Source organism: Urocampus carinirostris, chromosome 15 (assembly GCF_059441175.1).
Source record: "Urocampus carinirostris isolate Australia breed hairy pipefish chromosome 15, RoL_Ucar_1.0, whole genome shotgun sequence".
In the NCBI taxonomy this organism is placed as follows: domain Eukaryota; kingdom Metazoa; phylum Chordata; class Actinopteri; order Syngnathiformes; family Syngnathidae; genus Urocampus; species Urocampus carinirostris.
Window position 1 is genome coordinate 15,453,336 of NC_142363.1, and position 16,972 is coordinate 15,470,307.

Here is a 16,972-nt window from a genome sequence, read left to right on the forward strand (position 1 = left end):
TCTAAAACATTTTAAACTAACTTCTACATAAAAATAGGTCACATTAATGATTTGGATGTCTTTTTTTGTTTGTTTGAATTTTAAAAAAGTCATCACCAACCGTTAAAATACACACCCGTTTTATAATCAATACATGTTTTACAATATACACAAACCAGTGTTTTGTCAATACATTTTTATTAACACATTTTAATAGACTAGTTCACGCATGTAAAAAAAAGAAAAATCAACTTCCGCTGAATTACCAACGAAGAAGAAAAACTAGGAACAAGCAATCTGCCCGCCAAATTTGCAACAAAATAAGGTTCGCCACCCTGTCAGTCTGACTAATAATGGAAACATTTGAATTATCCACATAACTGCGATTTGTTTTACCCACTTCAACCATGAATTCTGTTGGAAAAGGTAATAAACACACTATTACGTGTAACATTATTTGAATTCAAAGTCCTTTACTTTTGTTGCCACGTCTGTTGTAGTGGTAAACAAACGTTCCTCAGTTGTTAAAAACATGGAAAATGGAAATTGGTTACGGTTTTATTGAACATTGAATAAACAATTCCTATGCTTGTTTTGCCAGGAAACTGCGATTCCTCCCTGTCCACTGGCAGGTAAAGATTAATATTTTCTGTAAACTCGACAATGTAATCCTCACCGAGGTCCCAAAACCCACAAAAGACTCATTCAATCATAATTCAGGAAAAAAGTAAGCAAAGTAAACAGCTAAATTTTAAATATTAAAATACAAATACATTAGCTGCAAACTATATGTTCTGTAAACTCAAACATGTTATCATCACCAAAATCTCCCACATCCGTAAAAACCCAAAGCACCATTCAGTAAACTCAAATTCCATACAGAGGTTACAGTTAAGTACAACATACAAATCTTTAGATACTCCAACATATGCACAAGAAAACTGTTGCCTAAATATTGTAAGAGAAGAAGCTGTACTAATGTCGACGTTAAAAATATTTGCATCCAGCAGTGACTGTGATTCAATCAAAGTCTTCGTCCGAGTACGACCTCTGACCAAGGGCACCGGACTCACCACTGATTCAGATCAGAAATTGTGTCTGAACGTCACCTCACCAAACACCATACGTCTTCTCTCCAAACCTGAGCCACGGACCTTCACCTATGATCATGTTGCCGACATGGATACTTCACAGGTTGGCTAGAATTTTGGTTGGTATCCTCTCCATACATACATTTCATTGTATAAGGAATATTGTGTGTCGTTCAACAGGACTCTGTTTTTGCCAAGGTGGCAAAGAATATTGTGGAGTCTTGTATGAATGGATACAATGGAACAATTTTTGCCTAGTAAGTCTGGAACTTCCACATGTTTATTTCCAAAATACACCATTTTTTTAAGCCGCATTGTTTCGCTTACCAAAAAATACAGTTTTTATTACATTTCTCTGCATTTTTGGCAGTATCAATTGTTTGGATTTCTCATGATCTAGTTTATTTCTTCTACAGCGGCCAAACAGGATCAGGAAAAACGTTCACAATGCTAGGTAAGAGGTCACGTTAAAGTCAGTGTATTATTGTTGAATGACCACTATTAAAAACATTTTGTTCCGTTATCAGGACCCTCTGAGTTGGACAACTTTACTGATGAACTTCGGGGCGTAATTCCTCGCAGTTTTGAATACCTTTTCTTTCTCATCAACAGAGAAGTGGTACGTTTGAGCTGCACATCCTGCACTATTTCATATGTGTGAATCAAGTGGACAATTTTATCTATTATATATTTATCATATATTTTTCCTTTCAGTCCAAGAACAAAAACTTTCTCTGTAAATGTTCATTCATCGAGATTTACAATGAACAAATCTTTGACCTCTTGGACACGGCTTCTGCAAGCCTCTTTGTCAGGGAGAACATCAAAAAGGGAGTATTTGTGGAGGGCGCCGTGGAGAAGGTTGTCAGCTCGGCTGCTGAAGCCTACAAGGTAAAAATGTATAACCTAATGAAAATGAACCTCCTAATTAACTGTTTTATGGACAAGGTTGTTGTGGTCTTTCATGTGTAGGTGCTGTCTCGTGGCTGGCGTAATCGCAGAGTGGCCTCCACGTCCATGAACCGTGAGTCTTCCAGATCTCATGCTGTGTTCACCATGATGCTGGAGTCCAAGGAGTCCATCAATGAGGTGGTAAACATTCGAATGTCTCAGCTGAACCTGGTTGATCTGGCTGGTTCAGAAAGGCAGAAGGACACGCATACTGAAGGCTCCAGGCTCAAGGTGAATATATATATTTTTTAAATTCAAATATATTTGTTTCATGCATCTTACAGGGTTTGTACGAGTGCTGGAAATCCTCAAAAATGCTTACATTTCGATGTTGTGTTTACAAGGTCGGGAAAATACTTGAATTTTGGGTGAAGTGTTTGAAAATGCTGGAAATTGTTACCATTGCCATGTGTCTTGGCAGTCTGGCTATAGACTACGCAATAAATGAAGAAGGAAAAAAGTCTGTGAAATGACACCGACACGCCTGCTTGTCATTATGGCTTTGTCTTGTGAAGCGTCACCACTCCCTACTAGTCGCACCCTAGAGCAGTGATTTTCAACCACTGTGCTGCGACACACTAGTGTGCAGTGAGAGATCGGCAGGTGTGCCATGATAAATTATCCAATGTCACTTTTTAAAATTTGAAATTTTATAAAAGATTTATCAATAATTTTCTACAAATATGTCATTGTCAAGTGTCTGTGCTGTAAAAACTGGGGGTATTATAAATTATATTGTAATTAAACATACTGCTCAGTGTCATTTTATAACATTTTTGGTTAGTGGTGTGCCGCAAAATGTTTCTAATGTAAAAAAACATGCCCTGGCTCAAAAAAGGTTGAAAAACACTGCCCTAGAGGACCGTTCTATTGAGAAAACCGTCTCTTTTAGCACTAATCACTGAAAAGAGCTCTTTTGCTCCCAAACTGCTTCTCAGATTTTTTTTCGTTTTTAAAATGATATATTCTCAATAATGATAAAACATTATTCACCAAACTATTTAGTAATTAGTAATTTTATATATTTTGCGGGGATCTCCGGAAAACACATTAAGTATACATTAAAATATCCACAGATCTACAATTTTTTTTGTAAAATACAAAACATTTTCAGCTTTTTACAAACTGAACAGTTTTAGTGTCGAACAACAACACAAAGTCCCTGAAAATTAATAATAATAAAAATATTAACTCTTCAATGCTATAAGTAATTGATTAAATGCAGAAAAAGAATTAACTATTTACAATTCTATTTTAACTCATTTAGACACAGATCCTGTGGAAAACATGCAAAGAATATAAATAAAATACTTTAAAGATTAAGCAAAAGATCAGCAGTCTCTAAGATTAAAAAGATTGAATGCCCTCTGCTCCGTAGCAATCAATATCATTAAATTGAGTCAAAATTTGCTAATTTTTCTGCTTTTTATACCTAAAGTACTTTCTTTATTTTTTTTGTCTTCTGTGTTGAACTCAATTATTACCCTGAAACTGGAAACCCTTTTCGTGTTTGTAAACAAGTGTGACCTTCCCAAGCTGCTTATGCATTGTGAAGTAGAATGGCAGAATTCATGTCAGTTTATAGTAGCCCGTTGACACAAAAAGATCGTAGATTATATAGAAAGGAACAGCTCAAAATAGCATTAAGTATGAGTTGGATAGTGACTTTATTTTAGCTATCAAAGTCAACAACAAAAGACGAACGCTTTTTGATCAGCGCTGGATTTCTTTTTTTTTTAAGGTACTGGAAAAATTGAAAAACTGGCCTTGAAAGTGCTTGAATTTGGCTATGAAAAAGGTGTACAAACCCTGATCTTAGGTTACTTCAAAATCATTTATATGTCAATCACTCTGGAGATGTTTCTTTCAAGTCAAATTATAGCTTTAAGTAACAACTACTAGTAAATTAAATTGACTGTCTTCTGTGAAATATGTTAGATTAAATGTATTTGTTACTTTGTTTTAGTTGCCAATTTTCATTTCAAGTCTATATATTATGCTTATACTTTTTGCTTAATACAACTTTTTTTTTCTATTTCGATTTCTTATCTTTCCTGGCCCTAGCATGTCTGTTTAAATGAAGATTGCTCTCTCAATTAAGTCAGATTTTTTTTCTGTGCTTGTATTACAGGAGGCTAGCAGTATCAATCGCTCCCTCATGTGCCTTGGCCAGGTGATCATGGCTTTGGTGGATGTGTGCAATGGAAAGAACCGGCATATTTGCTATCGAGACTCCAAACTAACATTTCTGCTGCGGGTGAGATGCTTATAAGGAAAAACCTGTTTAACAGTACATTGAATTGATTTGCTACAGTGTTGATGTATTGAAATCATGAGTAAAAAGTATTGCTAAATATAGGTATTTTTTATTGTAGACCACTGAAAAAAATATAAAACAAAACAATGCCTTCTTGTGCTGTGTAGCCCCTTCCCCATTATATGTAGTATCCAGAATATTTTATGTTGAAACTGCCACCATTAGCATTTTCTGACATTTCAGGACTCTCTTGGCGGAAATGCAAAGACTTTCATCATAGCCAATGTTCACCCTGGATCAAAATGTTTTGGTGAAACATTATCAACGTTACAATTTGCACAGAGAGCAAAGTTAATCAAGAATAAGGTAAAGGTAAAAAATATTAGGCCAGTGCGATTGTAGAATTCAGTCTTGCTATTGTTTTACAGGCAATCGTCAATGAAGACACACAAGGAAATGTTAGACAGCTCCAGGCTGAGATGAGAAAGCTGAAGGAGCAGCTAGCACAAGCTCTCTCGTCTCAATCGGATTACGGGAAGGATGTAGCACCAGGAGGGCCAGGGGTTCCCATCTCGAGTAATACAAGAGACCTTTAGTTTGCAATTTATCATTTTCTGAGTTTTTGTCTAAAGGTCAAATGTTCTTGTCTCAATCAGGTTCGTCCATGGATACCGAACATGTCTCCTTGTATAAAGCCAAGTTTTTTGCTGCCGTTCGTTTGTGGAAGAAACAGGATGAGGAGAAGAAGGCATGTCACTCTGATTTTGAATTTCGCACTGATTGAAATTGTATTTAATAACTGCTAAATGGTTACACAGGCAAAACAAGCATTTTTCTTTTGCTATAATTTGTATTGAGGCTTTGAATACATACACTCAATTGTCAACAATACCGTCTCTTTTGGTCACATCTTCAATGAGACTGCTTACTTTTCTATGTGCAACTGTACACAGGTTCTGCTGAAGAAGGCCTCTCAGCTGGAGGAGGCATGGACTCAAAAGGACAAATTTATCCACTCTAGTCGCCTGATCATCAAGTTCAGAGAGGATCATATCAGTCGCTTGGAGAAACAACTCAAAGCAGAAAGTGGCGTACTATGGGATGTGGAGTCGCAAGCTCTTATTGACCGGCAAAAGGAAGAAATTTGTATCCTACGCGACCAGGTGGATCCCCTCCCCTCAAATTCAGCAACAGCAACAACGTTCATTGTTTATCACCCATGCTTCGTTGCTATATTCTTCTGTATGTTTGTCCTCAAGATTGAACATCACCCCAAGATGACTCGATATGCAGCGGAAAACTACAGTCTCAGAGAGGAGAATCGTCAGCTTCGCTCCCTCGAGTCAGTCATGAAAGCTGAAGAAGAAGAGGCACAAGTTGCTCAAGACCTGGAAGAAGAATTCCAAAGGGCCATGGAGGCAGAGAAAAACACAAAAAGTCAGTTGTAAAATACAAATATTGGTCAGAGCTTGTTTGTTTTTGTGACAAATCTCTTGCATCTTTACAGCAACAGCCAGTGTTTCAACCTCCTCAGCTACAGATGTGGTCGCTCCATCTGCAATGGAGAAGCTGAAAGCTCAGCTGCTTCAGAAACAACAAAGCCTTGCTGCAGTTTTGCAGGCTTTTGAGGAGTATAAGGAAATCACAAAGTACGATCGAGTTTAATACACAGGCACCACATATGTGTTTTATGAAACGAAAGAGTAAAATTTGTAGCTTTAAATACACACATTTTCTAGTGAATATGTTGTTGTTAAAACACAATACCTTTTTAATTATTTTGTAGCTTCTGCATAGAAGGTAATCTATGGTTAACATAACATTTTTATAATCATCACAACTCTATTGTTAAGTTAGAACATTGTATAAAAATGTGAAATAAGTAAAATATTTTGAAGTAAACTGCCTTTTACTGCAAAACATTTTTATTTTTTAGATTATTCTGCTCATTTCGAATATTATTTCCTTTTTTTCACTACATTTTAATATCTAAATTTAGTAAATTAAGAAAGCCAAATGAGCTACATGTCCATATATAGCAGTTGCAGATATTCTTTCTTTTTTAATTATATTTTCCTATTTTTAGCCCCCCAACATTGCATTTATTTTTTTTAAACCGGAAAAACTATTTTTATAATTATAATCAATTTGTGAAACAATACCTAAAAAACTATATTTTACTGCATTTTTTTCCTAAACTTTGTCGGGGGACATTTGGAGTGTGGTAGCTAATAATATCCTCTTAAAATATTTTTTTTAAATGTTGTAATATAATTAAAGAACTGTTAATCATTAAAGAAGTATGAGTAGTAATGTAAACAAGAATGTACTTTGTTTAATCATTAAAAATGTGTGTTAAAATTATTTGCCAAAAGAACCACTACATTTCTGATTTTCTGACTATTATTACTTAGATGACAGTTTAGAAAATTTGGAATTAAATAATGTCTTAAACGGATACCTTTCCTTTATAAGAGAGTTAAAATGACGGAATGTGGCTTTGTGTGCGCGCGTGTTTTTAAGGAAACAAATGTGTCAGTTGGAGTCGGACAAACGATACCTTGAAAAGTCCAACAAGCATTTGGAGAATATTTTGGAAGCTACAAATGCCTGCAAAAAGCAAGAAGTCTCTGAATTGAACAGAATGCATGTTGAAACCTTAAAGGTGAGCTTCGGAGTCATTTTATATTTGTCCGAATCATTGAACAAAAAATAAAGTCTTATATTGTACGACTAACTTCTACTTTAAAAATATAGATCCTCACTACACCCACCAAAGGACACAACTTGCGCTCCCATCTCTTTCCGCTGTCCAGCCCAGAACACTTGAACGGTAGCATCAACAATCCAGATGACATTTTGGTAGAGTCACCTCCTTCAGACACTACCAAGATGGCACTGACCGAAGAACTGCGTCAAGTGCAGGTAATGAAACCATGTGTGGACTAGAATGTGTGTTAGAAAATGTGCAACATGGTTTTGTTTTGTCAGGAGCAAGCGAGTCAGGTACGGGCCCAGCTGGGAGAGGAGGAGCTCAAGAACAGTAAATTGATGCAGCAAATTACAAAACTAGAGGAGCAGATCCACATTATGTCAGAGGAGTATAAACAAAAAGAAGAGGTGAGGAATTGGATCATTCATTTTAAATAGTCAGCGTTTTTAGTACTTTTGGTTTTTATCTGATTTTGCTGAATAATGAATTGCAAGCATTGTGCCTGTAAGCAACACAAGTGGCAAGCATGAATGGCCTTTATCAGATGGCGGTGATATACTGTAATAGCATTGTTGGGCTTTCACATTGCAGCAAATCGTATGTATATTATGACATACATGACCTATTACCGTAAATTCCGGACTATAAGCCGCTACTTTTTTCCCAAACATTCAACCCTGCGGCTTATTCAGTGATGCGGCCAATTTATGTAATTTTTCTAACGGCCGCCAGCGGCGCTCGAGTACAAAAGGTAAGATTTAGACCGGTGGAATATATGCGCCGAGGAAGACTGCAACTTCTTGGCTTGTGCACAAATTTAATTAGCGTAGACATATCCTCGTCATGCAAATTGCATAAAGAAAGGCGCATTACGTACCTTTTAAGCTGAAGCAAACGAGCAGTCCGATAAAGAAGGAAACAGAGCTGCTACACGTAAACTTCACTTTACGAGCGTGTTGCTAGCGTGGGACGACGTCTATATGATAAAGTCTCTTTCCCATACTGTTTTTCGAATTAAAAAAGAGGGGCGGAGCAAACGCGGGCTGATGGGAAGTGTGGTAAAGGTGAGGGAGACCTCTTGTCGCGGCGGACAATAGTGGATATATATATTTCCCACCCTTACCTTTGGAAATATAGACTTTTTTCCCTTGGATTAGTTTCAACGGGTACCGGGACTCTGCAGGTCTGCATCAAATATTAAGTACCGGTATCATTTTATGTTCATTTTGCCGGCTGTGGTCTTTGAACTGTGTAATTTATAGTCAGTTATTGCAGTACCTCCGGGAACGGTGCATTCGCAATGATCGCAGCAAGGCTTTAGGGCTAGGACCTTAGCTTGGCCTTTTGGCTGAGAGTAAGTGTCCCGGCTCCTAGGCTTTGTAGCGTATTATGAACTGACCGATAACGGATAATGGATAATGAATAACGAAGATAGATCAATAACCCTTAAAAACCCCAAAACCCCCCAGTTGAAATCGCGGGGCTCAAAGCCTGGTTTGGGCTAATTATGTGATTGTGTTACATGTTTTGATGTGGGCGCATGCGGCTTATAAACAGGTGCGGCTTGTGTAAGGACAAAAGCGGTTTCCCTCTTAAAATGTGGTTGGTGCGGCTTATAATCCGGTGCGCTCTATAGTCCGGAATTTCGGTAAATTAAATTTTATGATGTCCATGTTTCATCTGTGAAATGGCGTTTGATATTAAGCCTATTTATATTCCATTGAAAACATCAACAAGAGAACATTCTGGACTGTAATACAGTTATCATGCAGCATCTCGATTTTCCTCCTTGGTGGACGGATGGACGGCTTTCAACCTAAACACATAATGATGTATTTTGTCTTTTATTAAAGCACAATAAGTGAAAGTGAAATAATATTTTGTGTGTAACGTGCTACGTCATTTTATGCCACGCTGGAAACTATCATCTTTGTTGTCTTGTACGAGAGTATTGTGGCATATATATCCATTTTACTGCTCATTTTGGGGGGTTTGGATTTACAGTCTATATTATTAGCTATGAATGGTACTATTTCATAGATAAAGTACTTCCTGTATTACAATTACAACTCTTAAATGTAATCTTTTTGCATCCAAACACGTTGACTGTTTACCCAGCAAGACTTTCAGCTGTTGTTTAGATTTACTATTTGTCTGGCCGGCTACTCTCCCAAATTACCCCTTACTTTAGAGGAATTTTCATTTTAAATGTGTCACTTTAATAATGTTATGTAAATCCATCCTCAAAAAAGCTTACAAAATTAAAATATTGGCTTACTCTGAATACTGACGCAGACACTTTCCACTGAGAATGCTAAGAAGACCCAAGATCATCTTGAACTGCAGGAGATGATCAACAGACTGGAGCAGAAATATGAGTGTGAACAGGAAACTTCACAAGGTATTGTTTCTGCCGAGGGCTTTCAAATTTTCTAGCTGACTAATGAAGCTCTATATTTGTGTCCCTTATCTCAGTACTGAGAACTGAGGTCCGAGACTTACGTCTGGTCCTTCAATCGTCCGACAAGGAGTTGGCTGCCGTGAAGGAGGAGCTAAAAGCCAATCAAAACTCACAACAGAAGGAGATGAGCCTGCTCTCAAGCAGTCTGATCACCACACAGCTTCAACTTGACAAAGTCCAGTAAGGAGCCATCAGTGTAGATGTGTTGTCGTTATTGTTGCCCAACAATATTAATATTGCTTGACGTGTCAGGCGAGATTGGGAGCTGCTTCTGGAGCAACACAGCACTTTGCAGGATTCTTACGACCAGCTGCAAGCAGAGGCAAAGTTTGATGCGGATCACGCGTCTCAGCAGATGCTTGAAAGGCAAAAGGAGATCAGCGAACTCAAGACTCAGATTGCAGTCAGTCAACTTGGAAATGAGCACCTTGACTTCTAACGCAGATAAAGTTTGTGTTCTTTTCATCTATAGGTATTAAACAACTCACTGGAAACCGAGCAAGAACAGACTAGCAATCTGACCTACCAACTAAGAGAGAACAGAGAAAATACATCCAAGTAAGGATTATCTTCATTTTCATATTTCATCTCATCAAAACCCTAAAACATCTTTTGGTCTTACTAAAGAGAGCTTAGTGAAACACTGGATGAGAACATGCGCCTGAATAAACAAGTGTTGGACTTGACTGCACAAATTCAGCAAGAGGTATGTCAATTTTTGTTATTTAATCGTTCCAAATAGTTTGTTCCTCAAACTTGGTTGAGTTAAATTGCTCGAATTTCAAAACATTTCAACACTGCATTTTAATTGTCATGAACAGTCCATCCATTTTTATGGCCCTGTAATTTACTATATACACTATTGCACTGATTCATTTAATTTGTAAATAGTTAATATGTATCTTAAGGTATTTAGACACATGCTTTTTAGTATAGAAACATATTTTTAAAAAGCAAATATTTTTAGTGTAGAGTGCTAAAAACAGTCCTCTGGCGGGGCTCTAGTTTGGAAACTGTTAAAACAAAGCATGACTTAAGCATGAAAGAATGTTCAAAGCTATAGTGCCACCGAGTGGCACTGATTAACTTGCTGGAAATGGTAATGCATTTCCTGGAAAAATTGATATTTGAAATTATTTCATATTTTTGGTTTTAGTAACCCCACAAACTGCTTATAATACAGTTTTGTGAACCTCTCCTAAGTTTCACAATTAATGTACGCATTAATGTACAATGTTAATGTTTCCGTAAACAGCCCCACACAATGCTAATCATATTTTGATAGTTAGTAAGGTACTAAGCTTTGGGGTTTCATTGTTTACTGCATTTGACCCTGTTGTTATTTCAAAGGTTTCCGAACGTCATCACCTCGAGCAAAGCCTGTTCACTGCCAAAGAAACCATAGAAGTCCTGAAGCAGAAGATTGAACTTGACAAAGTAAGCCTCAGTGAATTGTTGTCCTGTGTTCAATTGCTTTCAAGCATTTGAGCTGCCTGCCTAAATCTCTTTTCATTTTTGTCAGGATGTTGTCCGTGACCTAATAAACCAAACCAGAGACCTCCGCAGTGAGCTGAATCACAAGGAACAGACTATTGCACATCTGTCAGGGGACAACAGTGATATTTCTGTACTTGAAGCTTTATTCTTATATTACTGTAAATGGCCTTGTATCACCATATTTGGTTAGTTAGACAAAAACAGTACAAGTGTTTTTTTTCTTAAAACTGTGGGTTCACCATTCTTACTGTACTGAAAAACATTTTTTGAACTTTGCAGTCATGATATACTGAGATACCCCGTTTTATTGTCTGCAATGTGTACCTATTTCTTGTGTGGCCCATTACTAGCCTAGCTTAACAGAGGAGAACATATTTAAATGATCACTTGTAACGAATACAGCGTTGGCAGTAGTGTCCACACGGGGGATTTTTGTTTTAATTCCTTTATAGGACATTATTTTTGACATATTTGTGCTGTTCATTTACTGTAGCTTGCAAAAATCAAAATTTTGAATTGACCATATTTTCACATTGCTCCCCCAGGCGAAGTACAATGCTGCCTGCTTAGAACGGAATAGTGTCAGAGAGCTGAATAATAAGATGCAAGCGGAAATCACAGAACTGAGAGAAACGCTAGAGAAAAGAAGTGTATCTAGCAAAATAGAGGTAAGTAGGTCTATTTAACATGACTTGATGGCATTTGTCACTCGCTGATATTCATTTAAAAAATGCTCATATCTGTCAGGTTGAAGTATTGCAGGATGAGATCATTTACGCAAACGAAGAAGTTGAACGACTATCAAAAGTTTTGGATGAGCACTACAACCTCCTTCAAGCTGCTCAAGAGCAAGTTGCTGAGAAGGACATGGTGATCCAGAGTCTCCAGAAGAAGGTTATTAATACTCCTCTTTTCTCTTTTTTGGTGGGAGGCTAAAATCACAATTGTGAACACTTCAATCCAACATTAGCTGGTTTTTCCCAAAAATAGAAACTCCTTTTAAAATCATTGAAAATCATACATAAAACTTGATTTGATTTGATAAAGAAAAACAAAACGTTTTTTCTCTTTGGGGGTGATTACAAATCATGATGTCCTGTATAAATTTTGTATGGTGCTTTTCATTAGTCATTTCGGTTCTGCCATTCAATTTCAGCTGAAGGTGAGATCATTCCTCCTATAGAAATGAGTCTAGTAAATGTTTTGCTATCACGATAACCATTAGATTTTTGATATAAGCTTTAAATTTAACAGACCAAAATTACATTTCAGTTGACATTAAGCAACTGACTTGGTATCATTTTATAAAATCATTTTGCCCGCCAATCATTACAGTAGAGTAAAACTGGCTTCTATGCATTTTCTCATGCTAGCACAACTTTGGTTCTAGCAGATGTTCACTGTTCTACTCTGCTGGTGAATAACTTGAAAATGGGTCCGCCAATGTGGATAGTGTCAAACCTACCTTCCTGGGAAGCAAATGTTATAATTCACATACCTTAGAGTTGTATTTGCCACAGGTACAACAACAGCATGAAGCTGTGGAAAAAACTGTAAAAAATGGAGATCTCAAGCTTTTTGAGTCAACTAGCACTCCCCAAGCACTACCTAAGGTACTCTCTTTATTTGTCTACTCTCAGCCTCAAGCATCCTTGTTACATGCTTTTTTCTGCTCCTTTCAGACCCCATGTACTCCTGGAAGCTTTGGCCGGGATCTGTCCCTGCTCCTCGAGAGCCAAGAGAGGGAACTGGAGAATCGGCGGTCCTCCATGGTGACGATGGAGATTCTCTTAGCAGAGCTCAATGCTGAGAGATATGCCAAGAATGAGGAGATTCGCCGTCTCAAAGTAGGTACAATAGCAATGCAATGATTATTGACAATTCATCAATAATATGTAACTATGTTAAAGGGGATACATTGTGAAATAATAATCCCCTTATAGTTTTAAGAAAAAACGTTTCAAAATACTGTCTTACAAAAGTATATTAATTAATTCAATGCCAGACGTTTCTTTCAAATGGTGCTAGACATTTTTCGCTATTTTTACAGGCCTACAGAAAATGTAGTTCTTTAGCTATATCGGCATAGGACATAAAAATCTTCAACCCTTATTTGTAATGTGGAAAAAGTATCTTTCTAGCTTTTCACATTGTTTGGTAAACAACGGTTGAAAATACTCATTTCCAAGAAAGCTTCTGATTAAAGTGCATCCTTTAAACAAAAGGCCCTTTTTCACAGAACTTGACTTTGGTGCCTTTTTTGCACTTGTGATAATTCCAATATCTATACTAGTGTTTTTCAGCCTTTTTTGAGCCAGGGCACGTTTTATTAGATCGGAAACATTTTGCGTCACACCACTAACCAAAAATGCTGTAAAATGACACTGAACAGTTTGTTTAATTACAATATAATTTATAATACCCCCTGTTTTTACAGCACAGACACTTCACAATGATATAGTATTTTCAGAAAATGATTCATAAATGTTTTATAAAATTTTAAATTTGAAAAAGTGACATTGGATAATTTCTCACGGCACACCTGACAATCTCTCACGGCACACTAGTGTGCAGCGGCACAGTAGTTGAAAATCACTGATCTATACAATGCTTTCCATGATCACAAGGGCACTTTCCTTGCAAAACAACATTTTATAACAAAAACACATGACCGATTCATATACTTTGCACGGACTTTTTAGTGCCCTATGTTTTCAGTGTTGTGATCACACAATTTCGATCACCACGGCAATCGTGTTCCTGTGAATGTGCACAAAACGTCATCCCTCTCTGCCCCAGCGAAGATGAAGAAAGTTTGTCATCTGTCTGTACTTATCCATATATTCGCTTCCCTCAAACACTGCTTCACTACCTACTAACCATACTGGGACCTCCAACACACTTCAATCGCTAGTTTAAGCCACTCCTGCCATGTAATGGGTTTTTTTCTTACTGAAATCATTCCCAGAGGCTTGATACTTACTTAATAGCTGTGCCAAATCCTTTCTAATATTATATAAAAAAATATATATGTTTTGGTACTCAGGGGAAATGCTATTGAAAATGTATTTATACAATATGGCACTGAATGTGTTAATCAGGTTCAAATAAGAAAGTTTGTGTATCTTAGTGTATCTGTCCAAAGGTAGAAATAGAGTTTAAAACTAAGAAATGTTAGGAATGTTTATATTAGGATAAGCCTTATATAAGAACATTTTACATATGTGCCTCTTTGTCCTCAGGCACAGCTGAGTGAGAAAGAGGTGGTCCAAATGGAGATTCAGGGCTTTCTTTCCCAGTTCTACAACCAAAAACCTCAGGGTGGAAATGCCAAAAGGTTGAGTGAGATAATTATTATAATTCATAGTGCCGAGTGATACGATTTTAATGATGTTTCTAACCAACTTTTAGCGAAGAGCTCATTGAAGGCATCAAGCAGTCTCTCCTTAAAGAGCTACAAGTAGAACGAGAAGAGAAGGTATGTGTTTTTGTTGCTCTTAATTAATGTGTTAAATAATTAGACTTTTGCAAGGCTTTTGATAAAGTATCTCATAACAAGCTTTTACAAAAACTGAAATGCTATGGTATTAGTGGAAAACTGCTTGAATGGATAACAGCATATTTGTCAAATCGTAAACAATGCGTAAAAATTGATGATGTTCTTTCAGCGTGGTCGGAAGTTTGTAGTGGGGTACCGCAGGGCTCAGTACTAGGACCATTATTATTTCTGTTTTTTGTGAACGACCTACCTGAGGCCATTCAAAGTAGTGACATCTCAATTTTTGCCGATGATGCTAAACTGTCGGCTTTCTTACCAAAAACCCAGGTGACAGGAACAATTGATTCTCTCCAAAATGACATTAAATCAGTTTTTCTTTGGTCCGAAAAGTGGCAACTGCAATTGTCATCTCATAAATGCTTAGCACAGTCGTTTTTACATGGTTCTGTTCCGCTGTATAACATTAATGATCATGATTTGCATGTTGTTACTGAACATAAGGATCTGGGTGTCACTCTTACTTCAAACTTAAAGTTTATCACGCATATCGCCAAAATTACCAACAAAGCCAATAACATAGCATCAAACATTTACAGACACTTTTACAACAAGAACCCAGCATTCTTAGTTTGAATGTTTTGCGTTTATGTTAGACTATAACAGCGTTGTGTGGAACCCTTACTTACTCAAGGACATTAACCTACTGGAAGGAGTTCAACGACGGTATACGAAGCGGATACCTGGGATGCACAGCTTGTCATATCCGGAAAGACTACAAAGACTGAACTTGGACTTTTTGGAGCGCCGTAGAATTCGATTTGATTTAATTTTTGTGTTCAAAGTACTGCATGGAATGATCGATGTGCCTTTTGATCAATTTTTTGAGTTCTGTCGTGATGATGGTTTACGTGGTCACAGATATAAGTTACGGGTGCCTAGACCTACCAGCAACTTGCATGGAAACTTTATTTCTTTCAGGATACCAAAACTTTGGAATTTTTTGCCTGACCGGGTTATTAGTGCAAATACGGTGCAAACCTTTAAGCAAAGGTTGGCAGAAACAGATCTGTCAAATTTCCTTAGGGGAGGGGGCGTAAGGTGACCATATTTGGCCATGCTCACTCTTAGCATTAGTTTTTTTTTCTTTGTGTCATGTTTTGATTAATGTATCCAACAATACCTTCAATAAACATTCAAGTAATTAGATAGTTTTCATTGTGATTTATTTTGCTGTTTGTATTGTTACAGGAAAAAGTGATGCAAAGGCTGATTGACACGCAAAAAAAGTAAGGCCTTCCACCACCTTTTTGTTACCTGTGTACATGTTTCGCTCATTGACTCATCTACTCTGTGTGATCAAGATTCAACGTGATTATTTCTCTTTGTTTCTTAGAATGCAGGCGCAGGAATCCATGTTGGCCCAGTCTCAGACTTGTGTACAGCAGCTGGCTGCCGAACTGAGAGAACTGAACCAGAAGGTTCAAGATGAGGAGAAGCTCCTAAAGGTCTCAGCCCAAACTATGCTTTTCAAATCATATTAATGACACCAAGCACATTGCATAGATACTTAAAGAGTGATTCTTCTTCCAGGAAAATGAAGTTCTTCGTAAACAGAACGTTCAGCTGTCCGAGGAGAATGGAAAACTGGTGGGACACAAGAACCACAAACAGAAGATTGAATATTTGGTCAAGTTAAAAAAGGAAAACACCAGACTGCAGCAGGTAAAATTCATTGTTGTCTGGAATATCACCCATGAAAATAGGTGTTCTCAATGGTATTCATTTTCTTTTTGTGTCTCAAAGGAAAACGAAAAGCTTCGGTCGGAGATGAGCTTAATGCAAGACACCACTGGTCCGTTGCTGACATCTTTCACCTCAATGTCTATGTAAATTTTGTTTTAATGGTCAGATGCTTTTACAGTCACATGAAATTCTTTTTTAATCATGTTTTCAATTACGTTTTACATTAAAGATGTTTGTAAACATGTTTATTTATTTATTTGTGTACCACGTTAAGACAACCAGCATAACGAAGAAAGTGCAAATTAGATCATCTCGACAAAGAAAATTGCACAAATTGACGTTAATAATATAAACTGACAGTAGTGTTGTGGCAATTTATGTTTTTGGTTGAATTTTATATGCTTTGGGCATTAGACAAATTAAACCACAATAACCTCTTTTGCTTTATTTTATGTTGAAATTACTTTTTGCTCTGTAGCTGAGATGTTGCCATTATGTGATGCCAATTTGGTCTAAAGTTTGACATTATTTGATCATTGAAGTTGTTTTCTTCTCATGGTTTAGTCTGTAAGAATATGACTGTTGTGTATTGTTTGAGTGTGAAGAACTGACCTCAGGAACTCCTGGTCATGCTACCGACACCTTGGCTGGTGTTGAAAGAAGGCTCGGTGACTCAGTGTAGTCTATCTATTTATATATCAAAGCCATATCCCCCTGATGGGATGTGGCTAGACTAAAGAATACACTTACATTCACCAACCATTCATTGCCCTTGCTCCTT

At 37.1% G+C, this 16,972-nt stretch overlaps 1 protein-coding gene across 1 annotated transcript; it reads left to right on the plus strand.

The window, feature by feature from the left end:
* The first annotated feature begins 262 nt into the window (after positions 1-262).
* Positions 263-16,433, plus strand: kif15 (kinesin family member 15). The gene is made up of 35 exons (XM_088353933.1): positions 263-405; positions 581-611; positions 987-1,173; positions 1,251-1,327; positions 1,487-1,524; positions 1,598-1,689; positions 1,785-1,961; positions 2,043-2,252; positions 4,153-4,278; positions 4,522-4,644; positions 4,707-4,854; positions 4,935-5,026; positions 5,232-5,441; positions 5,538-5,715; positions 5,786-5,927; positions 6,802-6,943; positions 7,036-7,203; positions 7,270-7,398; positions 9,287-9,392; positions 9,467-9,632; positions 9,705-9,855; positions 9,925-10,010; positions 10,080-10,158; positions 10,803-10,889; positions 10,975-11,079; positions 11,495-11,617; positions 11,697-11,843; positions 12,470-12,562; positions 12,632-12,796; positions 14,192-14,286; positions 14,361-14,427; positions 15,697-15,734; positions 15,842-15,953; positions 16,039-16,170; positions 16,252-16,433. The coding sequence occupies exons 1-35, from the start codon at positions 387-389 to the stop codon at positions 16,336-16,338; spliced, it is 4,128 nt and encodes a 1,375-aa protein (XP_088210059.1). The 5' UTR covers positions 263-386; the 3' UTR covers positions 16,339-16,433.
* Positions 16,434-16,972: the final 539 nt, after the last annotated feature.